Source organism: Chanodichthys erythropterus, chromosome 23 (genome assembly GCF_024489055.1).
Source record: "Chanodichthys erythropterus isolate Z2021 chromosome 23, ASM2448905v1, whole genome shotgun sequence".
NCBI classification, from domain to species: domain Eukaryota; kingdom Metazoa; phylum Chordata; class Actinopteri; order Cypriniformes; family Xenocyprididae; genus Chanodichthys; species Chanodichthys erythropterus.
Window position 1 is genome coordinate 22,965,258 of NC_090243.1, and position 13,947 is coordinate 22,979,204.

Sequence of the window (13,947 nt, forward strand, 5' to 3'; positions counted from 1 at the left end):
TTATTTTTGCTGTCCTCAGTTAGAAGAGAGTAATCTGTGTTTATGGAGGAAACATCTCCAGTGTGACGTCACTGCCCCCTGCTGGTCATCCAGCCTCAGTGAATCCTGGCGAATCACAGCATCTGTTCACTTCTGAAGATCTCGTCTGATATTCTGGGCTCTTGAACTGAATCCTGTTGAAGTTAACTCTGTTTTTAATTCTATGCTCTCATTATATCTCGTTTCTCTGATTGTTTTACTCCTCTACGCAGTGTTTGACCAGCAGGTGACGCCGCAGCCTGGGTTTCTCCTGCTGTTGTTTTGTTTCACTGGAATCCTAGGAAGCGTCTATGCGCGACGTGGATGTGCGCATGCGCAGAAACTCTAGCCGCTGGAGAACTTTTTGATTGACACTTTGTTTGAGTGTGTAACATCTGCAGTTCGGCGCTTTGAACCAGCCGATGCGGTTCGGGAATGAGTTTGGGTCCGGTCAACCCGCTGCTGTGGTTCCGGGTGTGTGATGAGGGCGATCTGGAGAGCGCGCGGCGGGTTCTGGAGGATCCGGGCGGGTTCGGTCATGTGGACGGGACCGATGAGGAGGGAAACACGGCGCTGATGTTCGCGGCAGCCGGAGGACACGAGCAGCTGGTTCGGTTCCTGCTGAGGAAAGGAGCGTCAGTGGACCGACGGAACCATTACGGCTGGACTCCTCTGATGCAGGCGGCCAGGTTCAGATTCACATTCACTCCAGATTCATTAGTGTTTTGAGAAATCTCTCGCTGGTGTTTGTTTGTTTGTTTGTTTCTCCTCTTCGTTGTGCTTCAAAACATCTTTTATTTCAGGGGTTTTCAGTCTTTTAGATCCACAAACCCTCAAATATGATCGAGCGTCCCATCCTAAACTCAAAATACTGTAGTAATTTACAGTAAATACTGTAGTGTTTTTGAACCATACTACAGTAAAGTACTTGAATTAATTTGTCATGGTAATTCTATAGTTGCTGTGATAATATAACAACTATAGTAATATAAACAAATGACTTTACCCAATACTGTACTGTTTTCTACAACTATATTACACTACAATACACTACAGTTTACTGTAGTAAAAACTAAAGTATACTACAGTATTTATTACAGTTGTTCAGTTCACTATAGTTAATACTGTAGCATTCATTAACAAAGTGCCGTAAATACTATAATATATATACAGTATACTACAATTTACTATAGTATGGTTTAAAAACACTATAGTATTTACTGTAGTATTTGTTCATGTTGGTAAAGTCATATACTGAGAAAGATAAATAACATTTAGTTTCATTATTTCTCATTATAGTTCTGTACTGTTAGACATATTATTCGTTTAAATCCATCAACTCATTTATTTAAATGTAATAATTTTTGTTTTGAATGAATGAATGTTATTAAATATTACTCAGATTTTGATTGTTTAATATTATATTAGTTTATTATTTATTATTTATTTATTAAACCCTGTTTATGTCCCACAGCAGAAAGAAAGACATTCACAGAGATTATTTCTGGATTAACTCTTATCATTTTTATTCTTCATTTACACACACAGCTGTAGTTTAGTGCTTGATGAATCTGGCTTATTAAACTGAAGATAGTTATGAGTGATTAGCATGATATTTATTATTGCATTGTTACAGCTGTGATGAGCCGAGTGAGTAATGAGAATGTTTATTCATGAATTAGTATAATTAGTATTCAGTGTTTTGCATAATGTGCCATTCATAATTGAAGTCAATTTAGCAAATTATAGCTCATTCATTTGGACATCATTAACACTGAATAGTAATAAAGCTCTATGTAATGATTAATGGAAACATGATGTTTTACTCAGTCGAGTGTTTGCAGCCGCTAGATTCTGATCTGACGCTCCGCCCACAGGTTCGGTCATGTGACCGTGGCTCATATCCTGCTGGAGAACGGCGCCGAGATCAACGGCAGGAACCGGATGGGCGCCAGCGTCCTCACCATGGCCGCGCGCGGAGGTCACGCTCACCTGGCCAAACTCCTGCTGGAGAACGGCGCCTTCGTGGACGACTTCGACCACCTGTCGGCAGCGGACGGGAACGGCAGCGTCCCCGGAGACAACGGCAGGACGTTCCTGGAGATCACGGCTCTGCTGGCCGCCGCTCAGCACGGGCACGAGGCCGCGGTCCGGCTGCTGCTGGAGTGGGGCGCGGACGTCAGTTTCTGTCAGAAGAGCACGGGCTGGAGCGCGCTGATGCTGGCGGCCGCCGGCGGGACTCTGAGCGTCACTCAGCAGCTGGTGGAGCGAGGAGCCGACGCCGATCATCTCAACGTCCTGGGCAAGACGGCCTTCGAGGTGGCGCTTCAGCTGCAGCACAGAGAGGTGAAGAACTACCTGGACGCCATCACCACCGTCCGGCCGCAGCCAGGTAAACCCGCAGATCCACCATGATCAAGACAAGCATATAGATGTAATATCAGTCTCTGGTGTCTCCAGAATGTGTGTGTGAAGTTTCAGCTCAAAATCCCCCACAGATCATTTATTATAGCTTGTCAAATTTGCCCCTATTTGGGTGTGAGCAAAAACACGCCGTTTTTGTGTGTGTCCCTTTAAATGCAAATGAGCAAAAGAGGGCGGAGCTTTAACAGCTCAGCAACAACAAAGCTGGAGAATCTCACGCAGCCAAAATGAGGAAAGTGTTCAGCCTTACATTGTTCAAACCGGAGTCGACACTGATGGAGAGACTCAGGAAGAAGTTACAACTTTTAGACGTTTCTGAATGGTTAGTGGATAAATTGATGTAGTTGCTGTGGAGTTGATTCAACTCATCCACTAGCATGTGCCGTCATGTTCATCTTTTGTGTTGAATTGACCCTCGTTTGTGAAGCAGTCCGGCGTAAAATGACGGCATGACAACAACACTCGACTACAACAACTCTTCCTCTTCTCTAAAGCAGCCCAACATGGCCCCGCCCCCTTTGTTGAGTGTTCTCGGGGGCGGGGTTTATGCAAATTTTAGGGTTTGTGATGTCACAACCCGGGAAGAAGCTCGTTGTAGTCCTTAAACAGTGATTTCTGTAAAAGAAAATATCTCTCTTTGCATTGAACTTTGAGTGTCGTAACTCTGCAGATGTTGTTTATGATCAAACGGCAACATTACACACTAACTAAAGTTAAAACAGTCCCATCATAATCAACCAGCCCTTTAATACTCAACAGATGATGAGAAGAAACGGCCTGATGTCTTCCATGCGCTGAAGTTAGGTGAGTATTCTCAGTATTAGAGGTGGAGTCGAGCTGTAGATGGAGAGTTCGTCACACTAATGAAGGACTGAACGCAGGAAACGCTCAGCTGGTGAAGGAGATCGTGGAGGAGGACGCGTCGCAGGTGAACGTGTCGAACGCAGACGGCGCGTCTCCGCTGATGATGGCGGCCGTCAGTGGGCAGCTGGAGGTGGTGCAGCTGCTGGTGGAGAAACACGCAGACGTGGACAGACAGGACTCGGTGCACGGCTGGACGGCGCTCATGCAGGCCACGTACCACGGGTCAGTAAACAGAGTGACACAAGCTCCCGCGGGTCCCTGCTTCAGTTTGCTCAAATGGAAGGTCATAAAAGGGTTCAATTGTTTAAGAAAAGTCTTAATTATCATTTCAGGGGGTGTTAAACTTGGGGACTATAAAGCAGGAATTGCAGGATGGTGCTGTTTCTACAATCACAGCATTTATGCTTATGATCTACAGATCTTATGAATTATGACAGTGTACCTGCAAACTCGTCGACCTTCAGCGAAATTCACCGTTCTGACATTGAAGGAGGCCAAACATGTGACTCGCTCAAATCTGAGGAGTTTTTTATTTTATTTTAAAATTCTTAATCTTCAGCATGTTGTGTTTGTGTTGATCAGGAATAAAGACGTGGTGAAGTTTCTTCTGAATCAAGGCGCTGACGTCAACCTGAGAGCCAAGAACGGATACACGGCCTTTGACCTGGTCATGCTCCTGAACGACCCTGGTGAGCGAGCGCTTGGGCTGCGGTCAGCGGTGTGTGTGTGTGTGTGTGAGTCTGGCGCTGATGTGGTGTTTGTACGGCAGACACTGAGCTGGTGCGGCTGCTGGCGTCGGTGTGTATGCTGCTGGACAGAGATAAGAGCAAACACAGAGGAAAATCTCCCGCCAAGAGACGGACGTCTCTCAACGTGCCACTGCCACCTGATGACAGAGGCGGCCTGAAGGTAACGGCACTGCCCTTGACCTCTGACCCCTAAAGGATTGAGCAGATATTTTCTTCCAGTGGACTATATGCACGGTTACTTCCTGGTTGTGGTTAAGCCAGCTCGGGTATTTCCGGTGAACTGTTAGCTGTTCGTTCTGTAGTCGCTGTACATCGACACTAAACCATCAATGGCTGACTTTTTAATGTTGTTTTCATATTTTAATGCAGTTATCACATTTACCTAATTTGCCAATAAACCAGTTTTATTGATTGCAATAAAGATGAAGCTATTGGGAGTGTTTAAAAACGCCGTATCTGTAATTAGACACACACGCACATTATTTTTCAGCACTTCAAATTATATTTTTAATGTGACGACCACAAACATTATTTGTTCATCCTTCTGAGATTGTCTCCATTGTAAAACCGAATGTTTAAAAATGTAGGAAATTCAACATTTGATAGAAAACACTTATTTAAAAATAAAAAAGACAATAATTACCTTTTTAACCAGCAGGTGGTGACAAAGTAGCATTTATTTGCGCATATATCAGCCATTTCCTCTAATTGTTTTTCTCTTCGTTTTTGACTAAATATTAAACCCTATAAAATAACTAGGTTTAAAATAAATTTTGTCAATGTGAAGTATGAAATACTCACAGAATCTCCTGAAAAACAATAACTTTTCTTGTGAAAAGCGAGCGCCGCTCTCTCTTTATAATCACAGCAGCTGTCAGTCAATGATTTCAGCACACTTGTGAAAACACACATGTTATTCAATGAATCTAACTGAAGTGCACAATAAATATTTAATTTTTGAAGCTTTTTTCACATAAAAGTGTGAAAACTGATGGTGGAATTGAATTTAGTCGAGGAGGAACACTGAGGAACATCTTTATTTATTTATTTTTTATGCCGTCTTACGTCTGAATAACTAAATTAATGCTATTCCTGAATATTTAAGTGACTATATTCTGATGATAAACTAAGTATGACACTACTGATGCTCAACACACCAGCACATGACTCTCACAGGAAGTTCTCCAGCTGGCTTGTATTAATGCGGAAGTGCTAAAGAACGCTCCGTGCATATAGTCCATTGAACATGGGAAAATCCTAAAATTCGTTTTAGCTTGCATTATTCACACCTGCAGACTCGTTCACCGTTCTGACATTGAAATTGGCCAATTTGTTTTTGAATGTTGGAAGTCTTTGTTTTTCATTCTGATGTCACTGGCGGTGTTTGTACCTAAACAACATGTAGTTCTTTTATAATATCAGGATTCCCAATCCAGACAGAAACTGTTCTGTATATTTCCTCCGTGTTTCTTTTCTCATCAACAGTCCTGGTGGAATCGCATGTCCAACCGCTTCCGTCGACTGAAGCTGACGCACACGCTGAGACACGGCCTCTCCACCAATCGGCTCGCTCCGTTCCCCGACGACCCCGCCCTCCCTCTGGACGCCACCATGAAAGCGCAGGGCGGCAGTAAGGCGGAGTCCAGCGCTGAGGTCAGCGCCGCGTGGACCAAGAGTAAAGACTGCGGTACGAGAGTCGAGTTTGAGTTCGTCCTGCTTAGGGCAGAATTAAAGAAACAACACGCAGTAAAGCCATGACACTGTTTTATTGTAGGTTTGAACGGAACAGGAAGTGGGAAAGATGACTTCCTCATCACGACAATGGTACATTTGTTTAATTTAAACATGTTGAAGTCTTGAAATGTGTGCGTTTCCCTAATCGTTATCCGTCTGGCAGCTGAGGAACGGAGCGCCGCTCGCTCGTCTGCCCAATGAGAAGCTGAAGGCCGTCATCCCGCCCTTCCTGCCGCCGTCGAACTTTGAGCCGTGGAGCTCGGAGCGCTGCGGGTCAGTGAAGGAGGGCCGGAGCGGAAACATGCCTCAGAGACCCGGCAGAACCAGCTGCACCAACTCTGATATAGTGAGAGAGTCATGTGACACATCAACACATCTCCATTATCTGGATTGTGTTCTGTTTAATGAGTGTGTGTGTGTGTGTGTGTGTTGTAGACGTCCATTAGTCGAGTGGTCAGCAGGTCCATCAAGTTTCCCAGCATCACCAAAGGCCCCTCCCCCTCCAACTCAGGCAACTATAACTCCGCCCACTCCTCAGGCGGGTCCAATGGTGTGGGAGGAGTCAACCGTCATGCCTCTGACTCCCACAACCGCTCAGGTGACTCCGCCCACCCGCTGACATCATGCATCTGCCGTGACACGACTAACAGTTGATCCTGATCACGTGTGTGTGTGTGTGTGTGTGTGTGTGTGCAGGTGGCAGCGGTGCGGACAGTGTTCTGTCTCAGATCGCGGCTCAGAGGAAGAGAGCGGCTGGTCTGTTGGACAGCAGGACGGTTGCCGTTGAGACGCCCAGTCCTGCAGCGACGCCGCTGCCCTCTGCGCCCGACATCAGCCCGCCGGACAGCCACGGCAGACGGGTGCGTGTCAATGAACGAGTGTGTGTGTGTGTGTGTGTGTGTGTGAGACACTCTGATCCTCTGTGTGTGTGTGTTTCAGAAACTGGAGTTAAAGAAGCGTCCTCAGTCAGGAAACTCGTCCACGTCCAAGAGCACGTCTCCCACCCTCACGCCCTCTCCGTCGCCCACCCCGAAGCCGCCGGCCGCAGACTCGCTGTCATCCGCGTCCACGCAGCCCCGATCCAAGAGCAGCGGCGGCTCCAGCAGCGGCACCATCACCGACGAGGGTCAGACGCACCATTACTGCTGTTACACAGATAAACACTTTATTTAGCTTGTTTTTATACCCTTAAAAAAGAGGTTTTGGGAGATTTTGTCAGTTTTGGCTCATTTCTATGGAAGGCTTTTTCCGCCTCATAAGAAAAATTCATAACTTCAACTTTTCATCTCATAATTGACTGTCAATTTCAACTTTTCTAATGTATAATTATGATGTGTTTTCTCATGTGGTGTAAACGGGCGTCTCTCTGATGGTCTTCTCATGCACAGATGAGCTCTCAGGGATTCTGAGGAAACTTTCTCTGGAGAAATATCAGCCCATCTTTGAGGAGCAGGAGGTGCGTCTGTCTGTGTGCTTGAACTATTTGCAAATAATATTTTTATTTTAAATATGCACAGTGAACACATTCATATTATCACAAAAAAAAAGTTAAACAAAAAGTAGAGTTGCAAATATTAGTGAATGTTTGGCTTACACTGTTTCCATGTTTTCTTTCACACTTATGGATTTAGCAGATGTTTTTATGCAAAGTGACTTAAAAATAAAGGCTCTGCTTCTGTAAACATGAACTCTGATGAACACAGGTGGACATGGAGGCGTTTCTGACTCTGACTGACGGAGACCTGAAAGAACTGGGAATCAAAACAGACGGACCGCGGCAGCAGATCCTGGCGGCCATATCGGAGCTGAACGCTGGGAAAGTGAGTTTCATTATTTCATCTTCAGAACACAAATTAAGATTTATTCATTTGTGTTCTGAAGATGAACGACACGAGGGAGAGGAATTAATGACAGAAATTAAATTTTTGTGTGAACTAACCCACAACTGTAAACATAGTGATGAAAATCTTCTCATGACAGGGGAGGGAAAGACAGATTTTACAAGAGACCATCCATAACTTCCAGTCTTCGTTCGGCAGCAGCGCCAGTAACCCTCGACCCGCGGGACGCCCGCGCTGTGAGTGACTCTGATCATGTTCTCCAGTGTCTAACTCTGATCTTCTGTGAACTCACGAGAGTCTGTGTTCAGCTCCGTCAGGCTGGAGTCGACACCAGCTGCAGTCGTCCAGCAGACGCTGACGGTCCAATCGACGCTGTGATTCAGAGGGAAGATGGTGTAACACCCTCAGCTCACACCAGGGGGCGCCGCAGCACCACGAGGTCACGGCAGGGCGCGTGTGATTCAGGTCATGAACGAGCAACTGAACCTTCAGCACGGTTTCGTTCAGAGAACATGTGAACCGCTCCAGACTGATGAAGGTGTCTGTTTCTGTTCTGTAGCTGTGCAGGACTGTCATTTATTATTATTATTATTATTATGTGTTTTATTTGTACTTGCGGAGAGTGCACAATATTCTTTCACTGTTGTGAATCTGTTTCAGTGAATCTTACGGTGAAATTATAGATTCATCAACCATCTTAATTCTTCTGGTACATTATTAAAACCAGCCCGGATCATGCGTGTCATGTCTTCTTCCTGTAAAGTGTTTATCCCTGTGAACGGCTCAGACCAGCTCAAGAGTCGTGTGCAGTGAACTGAATCAGTGACTCGTTCGTTCACTCAGCGACTCGCTGACCTCAATAACAGCAGATTTACTTCCAGCCCACTGAACCTGCTGGATGTTTGCAAACATGTGATTATTCGTGTCCCTGCGAGAGTTTGAGCTCAGAGACTCTGTTCAGTGATTGTGAGTTATTAATTGATCTCATCAGTTGAGATCATGTTTATATAATATTAAACATGTGAAACGTTTTGAAGATTACTGTGTTTATTTATTAATCACATTGTCATTAAATGAGGTCAATCACACGCAGCTTTATTTCCCACAATCTTCTGCTTGTCAGGGGTCAGGGGTCAGTTTAGGGTCGGTACAGTTACAGTTGTGGTGTGAACGGTTGCGTGCAGAGACCTGATTGTCGCTGCAGTGAGGGATTGTGGGAGATTAAATGGGCTGATCCTGTAGAGACGGATGGGATTTATCCTGCAGAGCATCACAACACTCAAATATCACACAAACACAACGCAAACATGTGAGCAAATGCCTTCAAGCTGACTTTCGTCACTGAGTCTTTTTCAAAAAAATGTTTTAATTAACTTATTTATTTTTAATTGCAAAACAGAGTACATGAGTGAAATGGGCATATTCGTATGCATCCATGTTCAAACATTTCGCCACTTTACGAAACGCTTGTTATGACGTCACACGCCATCCGTCTCCAGTGTTTGTTACAAGGAGAACATGGAGGAACACGTCCCGCCTTCTAAATAAAAGAGCCAATCACTGATTGATAAAGTCACTGCAGAAGCTCCCTAACGCTAAGAAACAACATTTATGGGACAATTCATGTCAGATTTTGTTGCTGATTTGAAATGTGTTATTTAATTGTGAGTTTGTCAAGCAGTTTATGAGATTTCAGGATTCCCCCATTCAAATAGAAAGGACTTGGTCTTGGATGCCAGAAACCGCTGACCGGAGCCGTGAACAGACTTTCCTTGAAAGGGACTGCCAAAATAATACAGAAATACATAACTATTAAAAGACATGTAAAAGAACAAAAATAAATAAATAATACATAATTATACAAAAAATAAACAAAAAAAGTGTATTATTTAAGTATAATTGTATTTGTCATCATTTATTTATTCTTTGACATAAAAAATACATTTAAATTTATTTCCACTTTTATTTAAATAGACTATTAATACAAAAAAGTATTATTCAAGTATAATTGTATTTTTCATCATTTATTTATTCTTCAACATAAAAAATACATTTAAATTTATTTCCACTTTTATTTCTTCATTTCTTTGTCCGTATGGTAATGAGGGGGCGTGTTTTACCTCAGACATACCAATCGAGATCAGAGTGGGAGGGGTGATGCTTTGAGGCCACAGTTGCTCATTATAAATACAAAGAAATGTGTAAATAAATAAATGTGAAAGTAAGTAAATGAATGTAGACATAAATACATATATAAATAAATAAAAGTGGAAAAAATAAAATGTGAAAAAAAACAATTATAAGTAAATAAAAGTATAAATACACATTTATCTTTGTTTTGTTTCTTATATTTCTTTGTATATTTATTTATGCATTTATTTATTTATTTTCAGCTTTGGCATTCCATAAACAGTGTGACATTAATGTTAAATTCACAGTAAATTCATGAAGGAAAGAGCGCAGATATATTTTATATAATAAAATTTAACGATAAAATTCATCACAATTAATTTAGTATTTATTGAGAACTTCAGAAAGTTAGTGATTTTACCACATGTGATCCTTTATTATCGTTATTATGCGGAAACTCCAGTCGGTCAGTGTGTTTGTCCTTCATCGAGCTGTCGAATAATTCCCGCTTTAAATGATTCGATATTCTTCAAACTGACGATGTTACAATGTTTCATTTTTATTCCGCTAAAATCCAGCTGTCCATGAACGACTCGATATGAGCTTCAGAAGAGAGAGAGAGAGAGAGAGAGAGAGAGAGAGAGAGATCCCTCCCTCCCCTCAGTGTGTGTGTGTGTGTGTGTGTGTGTCTCAGAATCGCGTGCGAAGAGTCCGGCGTGTCATTCTGTGGAATCCGCCACCTGAAACACAGTATATAACAGCAAACACACACACACTCACACACACACACACACACACACACCCGAGTCTCTCCAGCTCTTTCTGCGCGCGATCATCACAGCAGGTACTTTATATTGATTTATTGATTATTAGAGATCAGCTCTCGCTTTGAATGTAAACAGCACCGAGTCGTTTAAGAATGAATCTTTGAATCAATCCATCAATCGTTCATTTGATTCTGTTTAAACTGGAGCGAAAAATGGAAGTAGTTTCTGAGTGTGAGTTAAAAGTGACTGAGACTGAAGTGTTTTATTATTATTATTATTATTATTATTTTAGTGAATGAAGCTGCTGTCTGTTTCAGAGCATCTGTTGAAGATGATTCCACCTGGAGACTGTCTGTACGCGGGGAGGAAGAGGAGGAAACCCATCCAGAAACAGTTAAGACTCGTGACTGTACTTATGATGAACATTAAACTGATCTCTGAACTCATGATTGATCTGGATCCTGAAACTCTTCACTGAACCATATTAATGATTATTGTTATCATTATTATTATATTGACGCTGGACCACAAAAACAGTCATAAAGGTCAATTTTTTTAAATTGAGATTTAATCTTCATCTGAAAGATGGATAAATAAGTGCTTCATTGATTATGGTTTGTTAGGACAATATTTGGCCAAACTATTTGAAAATCTGGAATCTGAGGGTGCAAAAAAAACAAAACAAAATCTTGAGAAAATCGCTTTAAAGTTGATCAAATGAAGTTCTCAGCAATGCATATCCACTCACAAAAATACATATTTGATATATTTATGGTAGGAAATTTACAAAATATCTTTATGGAACATAAATATGTCTGTTGCCACAAATATACCCGTGCGGATTAAGACCGGTTTTGTGGTCCAGGATCTTCAAAATAATGAAAGTGTAAATGTTTATGTGACAAAAGAGGAAGAGTTTGAAATGACTGAAAAAGATCAGATCAGTAAATATTGAGTTCAGAATGAAGCAAATAAACCTCAGAATGTTTTAAACTTCATTCATAACTGTCCTGAGATCAGCTTGGCAGTATTTATGTTGAATAATATATTATTATTATTATTGTTATGATGATGATTATATATTTATGTGCTTTTAATCAGTAAGTCAGTCGGAGTGAAGCTGAAGCTCGTGAAGCCGTCCGTTTCGTTTATTTGAAGCACTTTCTGTTGTGTTTGTTTATTTAGTCTAGATGTTTTTTGCTCTTGATGAAGTGACCTGTGCTCGGGGTCAAGGGTCAGTCAGGTGTGCAGAAGCGTAAAAACATTCATTCATTCATACGACTCATTGATTAAATCTCCACCTTGAACCATCAGAGACTCAAGCTTGGAAATTATAGATGATTTTTATTTTTAAGAAGCCACTGGTTATGATCATAATCAGGCGCGGTGAACATTACTAGATCTGTATGTTCATTCCTTTATGTTATTACAGGTCACGTGTGTATATTTCTAAAGCCGTGATGTCACTGGCTCTGTCTGTGCTGTGTGATTTTGGCATGCTGGGAACTCCGAGATGAAATATGTCGATGTGTTTCACTCCAGTGAAGAGTGTTGATCTGCCGTGGATCTCGGAGGGTTAAACTCCAATGATCTGCTCAGTTCTTCATAACGGTGTTGTGTTTTATCTAGCAGAAAACCAGCGGCGGTGACTGAGAAATCCAACCCGTCCAAGCGTCACCGCGACCGTCTGAACGCCGAGCTGGACCGGCTGGCCAGTCTGCTGCCCTTCTCACCCGAGATCATCTCCAAACTGGACAAATTGTCCGTCCTGCGGCTGAGCGTCAGCTACCTGCGGGTCAAGAGCTTCTTCAGCGGTAAGACGCGTGTGTGTGTGTGTGTGTGTGTGTGTGTGTGTGTGTGTGTGTGTGTGTGTGTGTGTGTGTGTGTGTGTGTGTGTGTGTGTGTGTGTGTGTGTGTGTGTGTGTGTGTGTGTGTGTGTGTGTGTGTGTGTGTGTGTGTGTGTGTGTGTGTGTGTGTGTGTGTGTGTGTGTGTGTGAACCGGTCGTGGCATCCAGCTCACGTTTGACAAAAAACATCATGCTTTTTTACAGTCCTGTGTGTGTTTGAGTTATTGCTCTGCTTTCTGAAATATTCCAGATCTGTAAGATTTTTGCCATTACAGTTGATTTAACAATGATCAATCAGTGTATAAAACTTTTTCATTTTCAAAAATGATAAAAGTTTTAATTTTCAATTAGTGTATAAAAGTTTAGATGGTGATTAGGAATGATCTCTGGATGGTGCACACATGAACACACACTAACACACATGAACACACACGAACACACACACTAACACACACACTAACACACATGAACACACATGAACACACACGAACACACGAACACACACACTAACACACATGAACACACACTAACACACATGAACACACATGAACACACACTAACACACATGAACACACATGAACACACACAAACACACACACTAACACACATGAACACACACTAACACACATGAACACACATGAACACACACTAACACACATGAACACACATGAACACACACAAACACACACGAACACACACACTAACACACACGAACACACATGAACACACACACTAACACACACGAACACACATGAACACACACACTAACACACACGAACACACATGAACACACACACTAACACACATGAACACACATGAACACACACTAACACACATGAACACACATGAACACACACAAACACACACGAACACACACTGTGTTAGTGCGTTTGGTTTATTGCGGTTCCGGCCGTGTGTGTCGGTGAGTGCCGGTCCAGATTCAGAGCAGCTGCGGTTTGAGTGTGAATGAAACTGATGTAGTTCTGCTGTGAATGACCTGAAATACAGACAGAACTGTATTATTATAAATATAAAATAATTAGTTTTTATTAAACATTAAATCTTTTAATATATTATTAATTATATGTAAAACTGGCTTCTTGCTATAGATATCTAGGTGTGTTTTTCTCATCACCACTAGAGGGTGTATGAGAGGTGAGACACAGGGAATGCTGGGATATTGTGCCTGTAAATGGCTGTAAGGAGACTCTTCTGAAGTGTTTGTGTCTCAAACATTTAATAACTAGAAATAATCACGCTCTGGACGAACCGAATGATCATTCTGATTGAGACATGAATGAAATGATTGTGTTGTTATGAGGTTATGATTCAGATCACAGTTGTAATGATCTCCACAGATCTTCATATCACCATATTACAGAAGCATATTGGTAGCAATTTTCAATTTGAAATGTACTGTGCAAAATGGCAATGCATTTCTGTATTTAAATTTACATTTCCATAATCTTCAGGAACATTGACATTTCTCTGTTCTTGCTCTGCTTCATCTGCCTGTGAATGCCTCGCTCTTTATAACTTTGTTTTTGCTACATTCATTGTGGGACATTTAATG

The 13,947-nt window shown here is 42.2% G+C and overlaps 2 protein-coding genes across 4 annotated transcripts in view; both read left to right on the forward strand.

Annotated features, from left to right (window-relative positions):
* The first annotated feature begins 233 nt into the window (after positions 1-233).
* Positions 234-8,632, forward strand: LOC137013909 (ankyrin repeat and SAM domain-containing protein 6-like). Its single transcript, XM_067377953.1, has 16 exons — positions 234-707; positions 1,896-2,410; positions 3,202-3,246; positions 3,324-3,528; positions 3,889-3,995; positions 4,076-4,215; positions 5,541-5,742; positions 5,830-5,879; positions 5,953-6,135; positions 6,225-6,387; positions 6,486-6,649; positions 6,729-6,915; positions 7,178-7,245; positions 7,493-7,609; positions 7,770-7,866; positions 7,939-8,632. Exons 1-16 carry the CDS (start codon positions 454-456, stop codon positions 7,986-7,988), a joined length of 2,547 nt encoding a protein of 848 aa, XP_067234054.1. The 5' UTR covers positions 234-453; the 3' UTR covers positions 7,989-8,632.
* A 1,837-nt stretch (positions 8,633-10,469) lies between these two features.
* The window catches only part of ahrra (aryl-hydrocarbon receptor repressor a), a 26,127-nt gene continuing 22,649 nt past the window's right edge, over positions 10,470-13,947 (forward strand). For 2 of the 3 annotated variants that reach the window (XM_067378182.1, XM_067378184.1), the window contains exons 1-3: positions 10,470-10,604; positions 10,845-10,920; positions 12,157-12,341. In XM_067378182.1, the coding sequence (XP_067234283.1) occupies positions 10,859-10,920; positions 12,157-12,341 (247 nt within the window). In that variant the 5' untranslated portion in view covers positions 10,470-10,604; positions 10,845-10,858. The remainder of the gene's footprint in view (positions 10,605-10,844; positions 10,921-12,156; positions 12,342-13,947) is intronic. The other variant, XM_067378183.1, reaches the window with a different exon arrangement.

Bases quoted from the DNA above. Each gene is read 5' to 3' on its own strand.
- LOC137013909 (XM_067377953.1), top strand. From the start codon at position 454: ATGAGTTTGGGTCCGGTCAACCCGCTGCTGTGGTTCCGGGTGTGTGAT. The intron at 4,216-5,540 runs GTAACGGCACTG...TCTCATCAACAG, and splicing joins ATGACAGAGGCGGCCTGAAG to TCCTGGTGGAATCGCATGTC. The intron at 6,136-6,224 runs GTGAGAGAGTCA...TGTGTGTTGTAG, and splicing joins GCTGCACCAACTCTGATATA to ACGTCCATTAGTCGAGTGGT.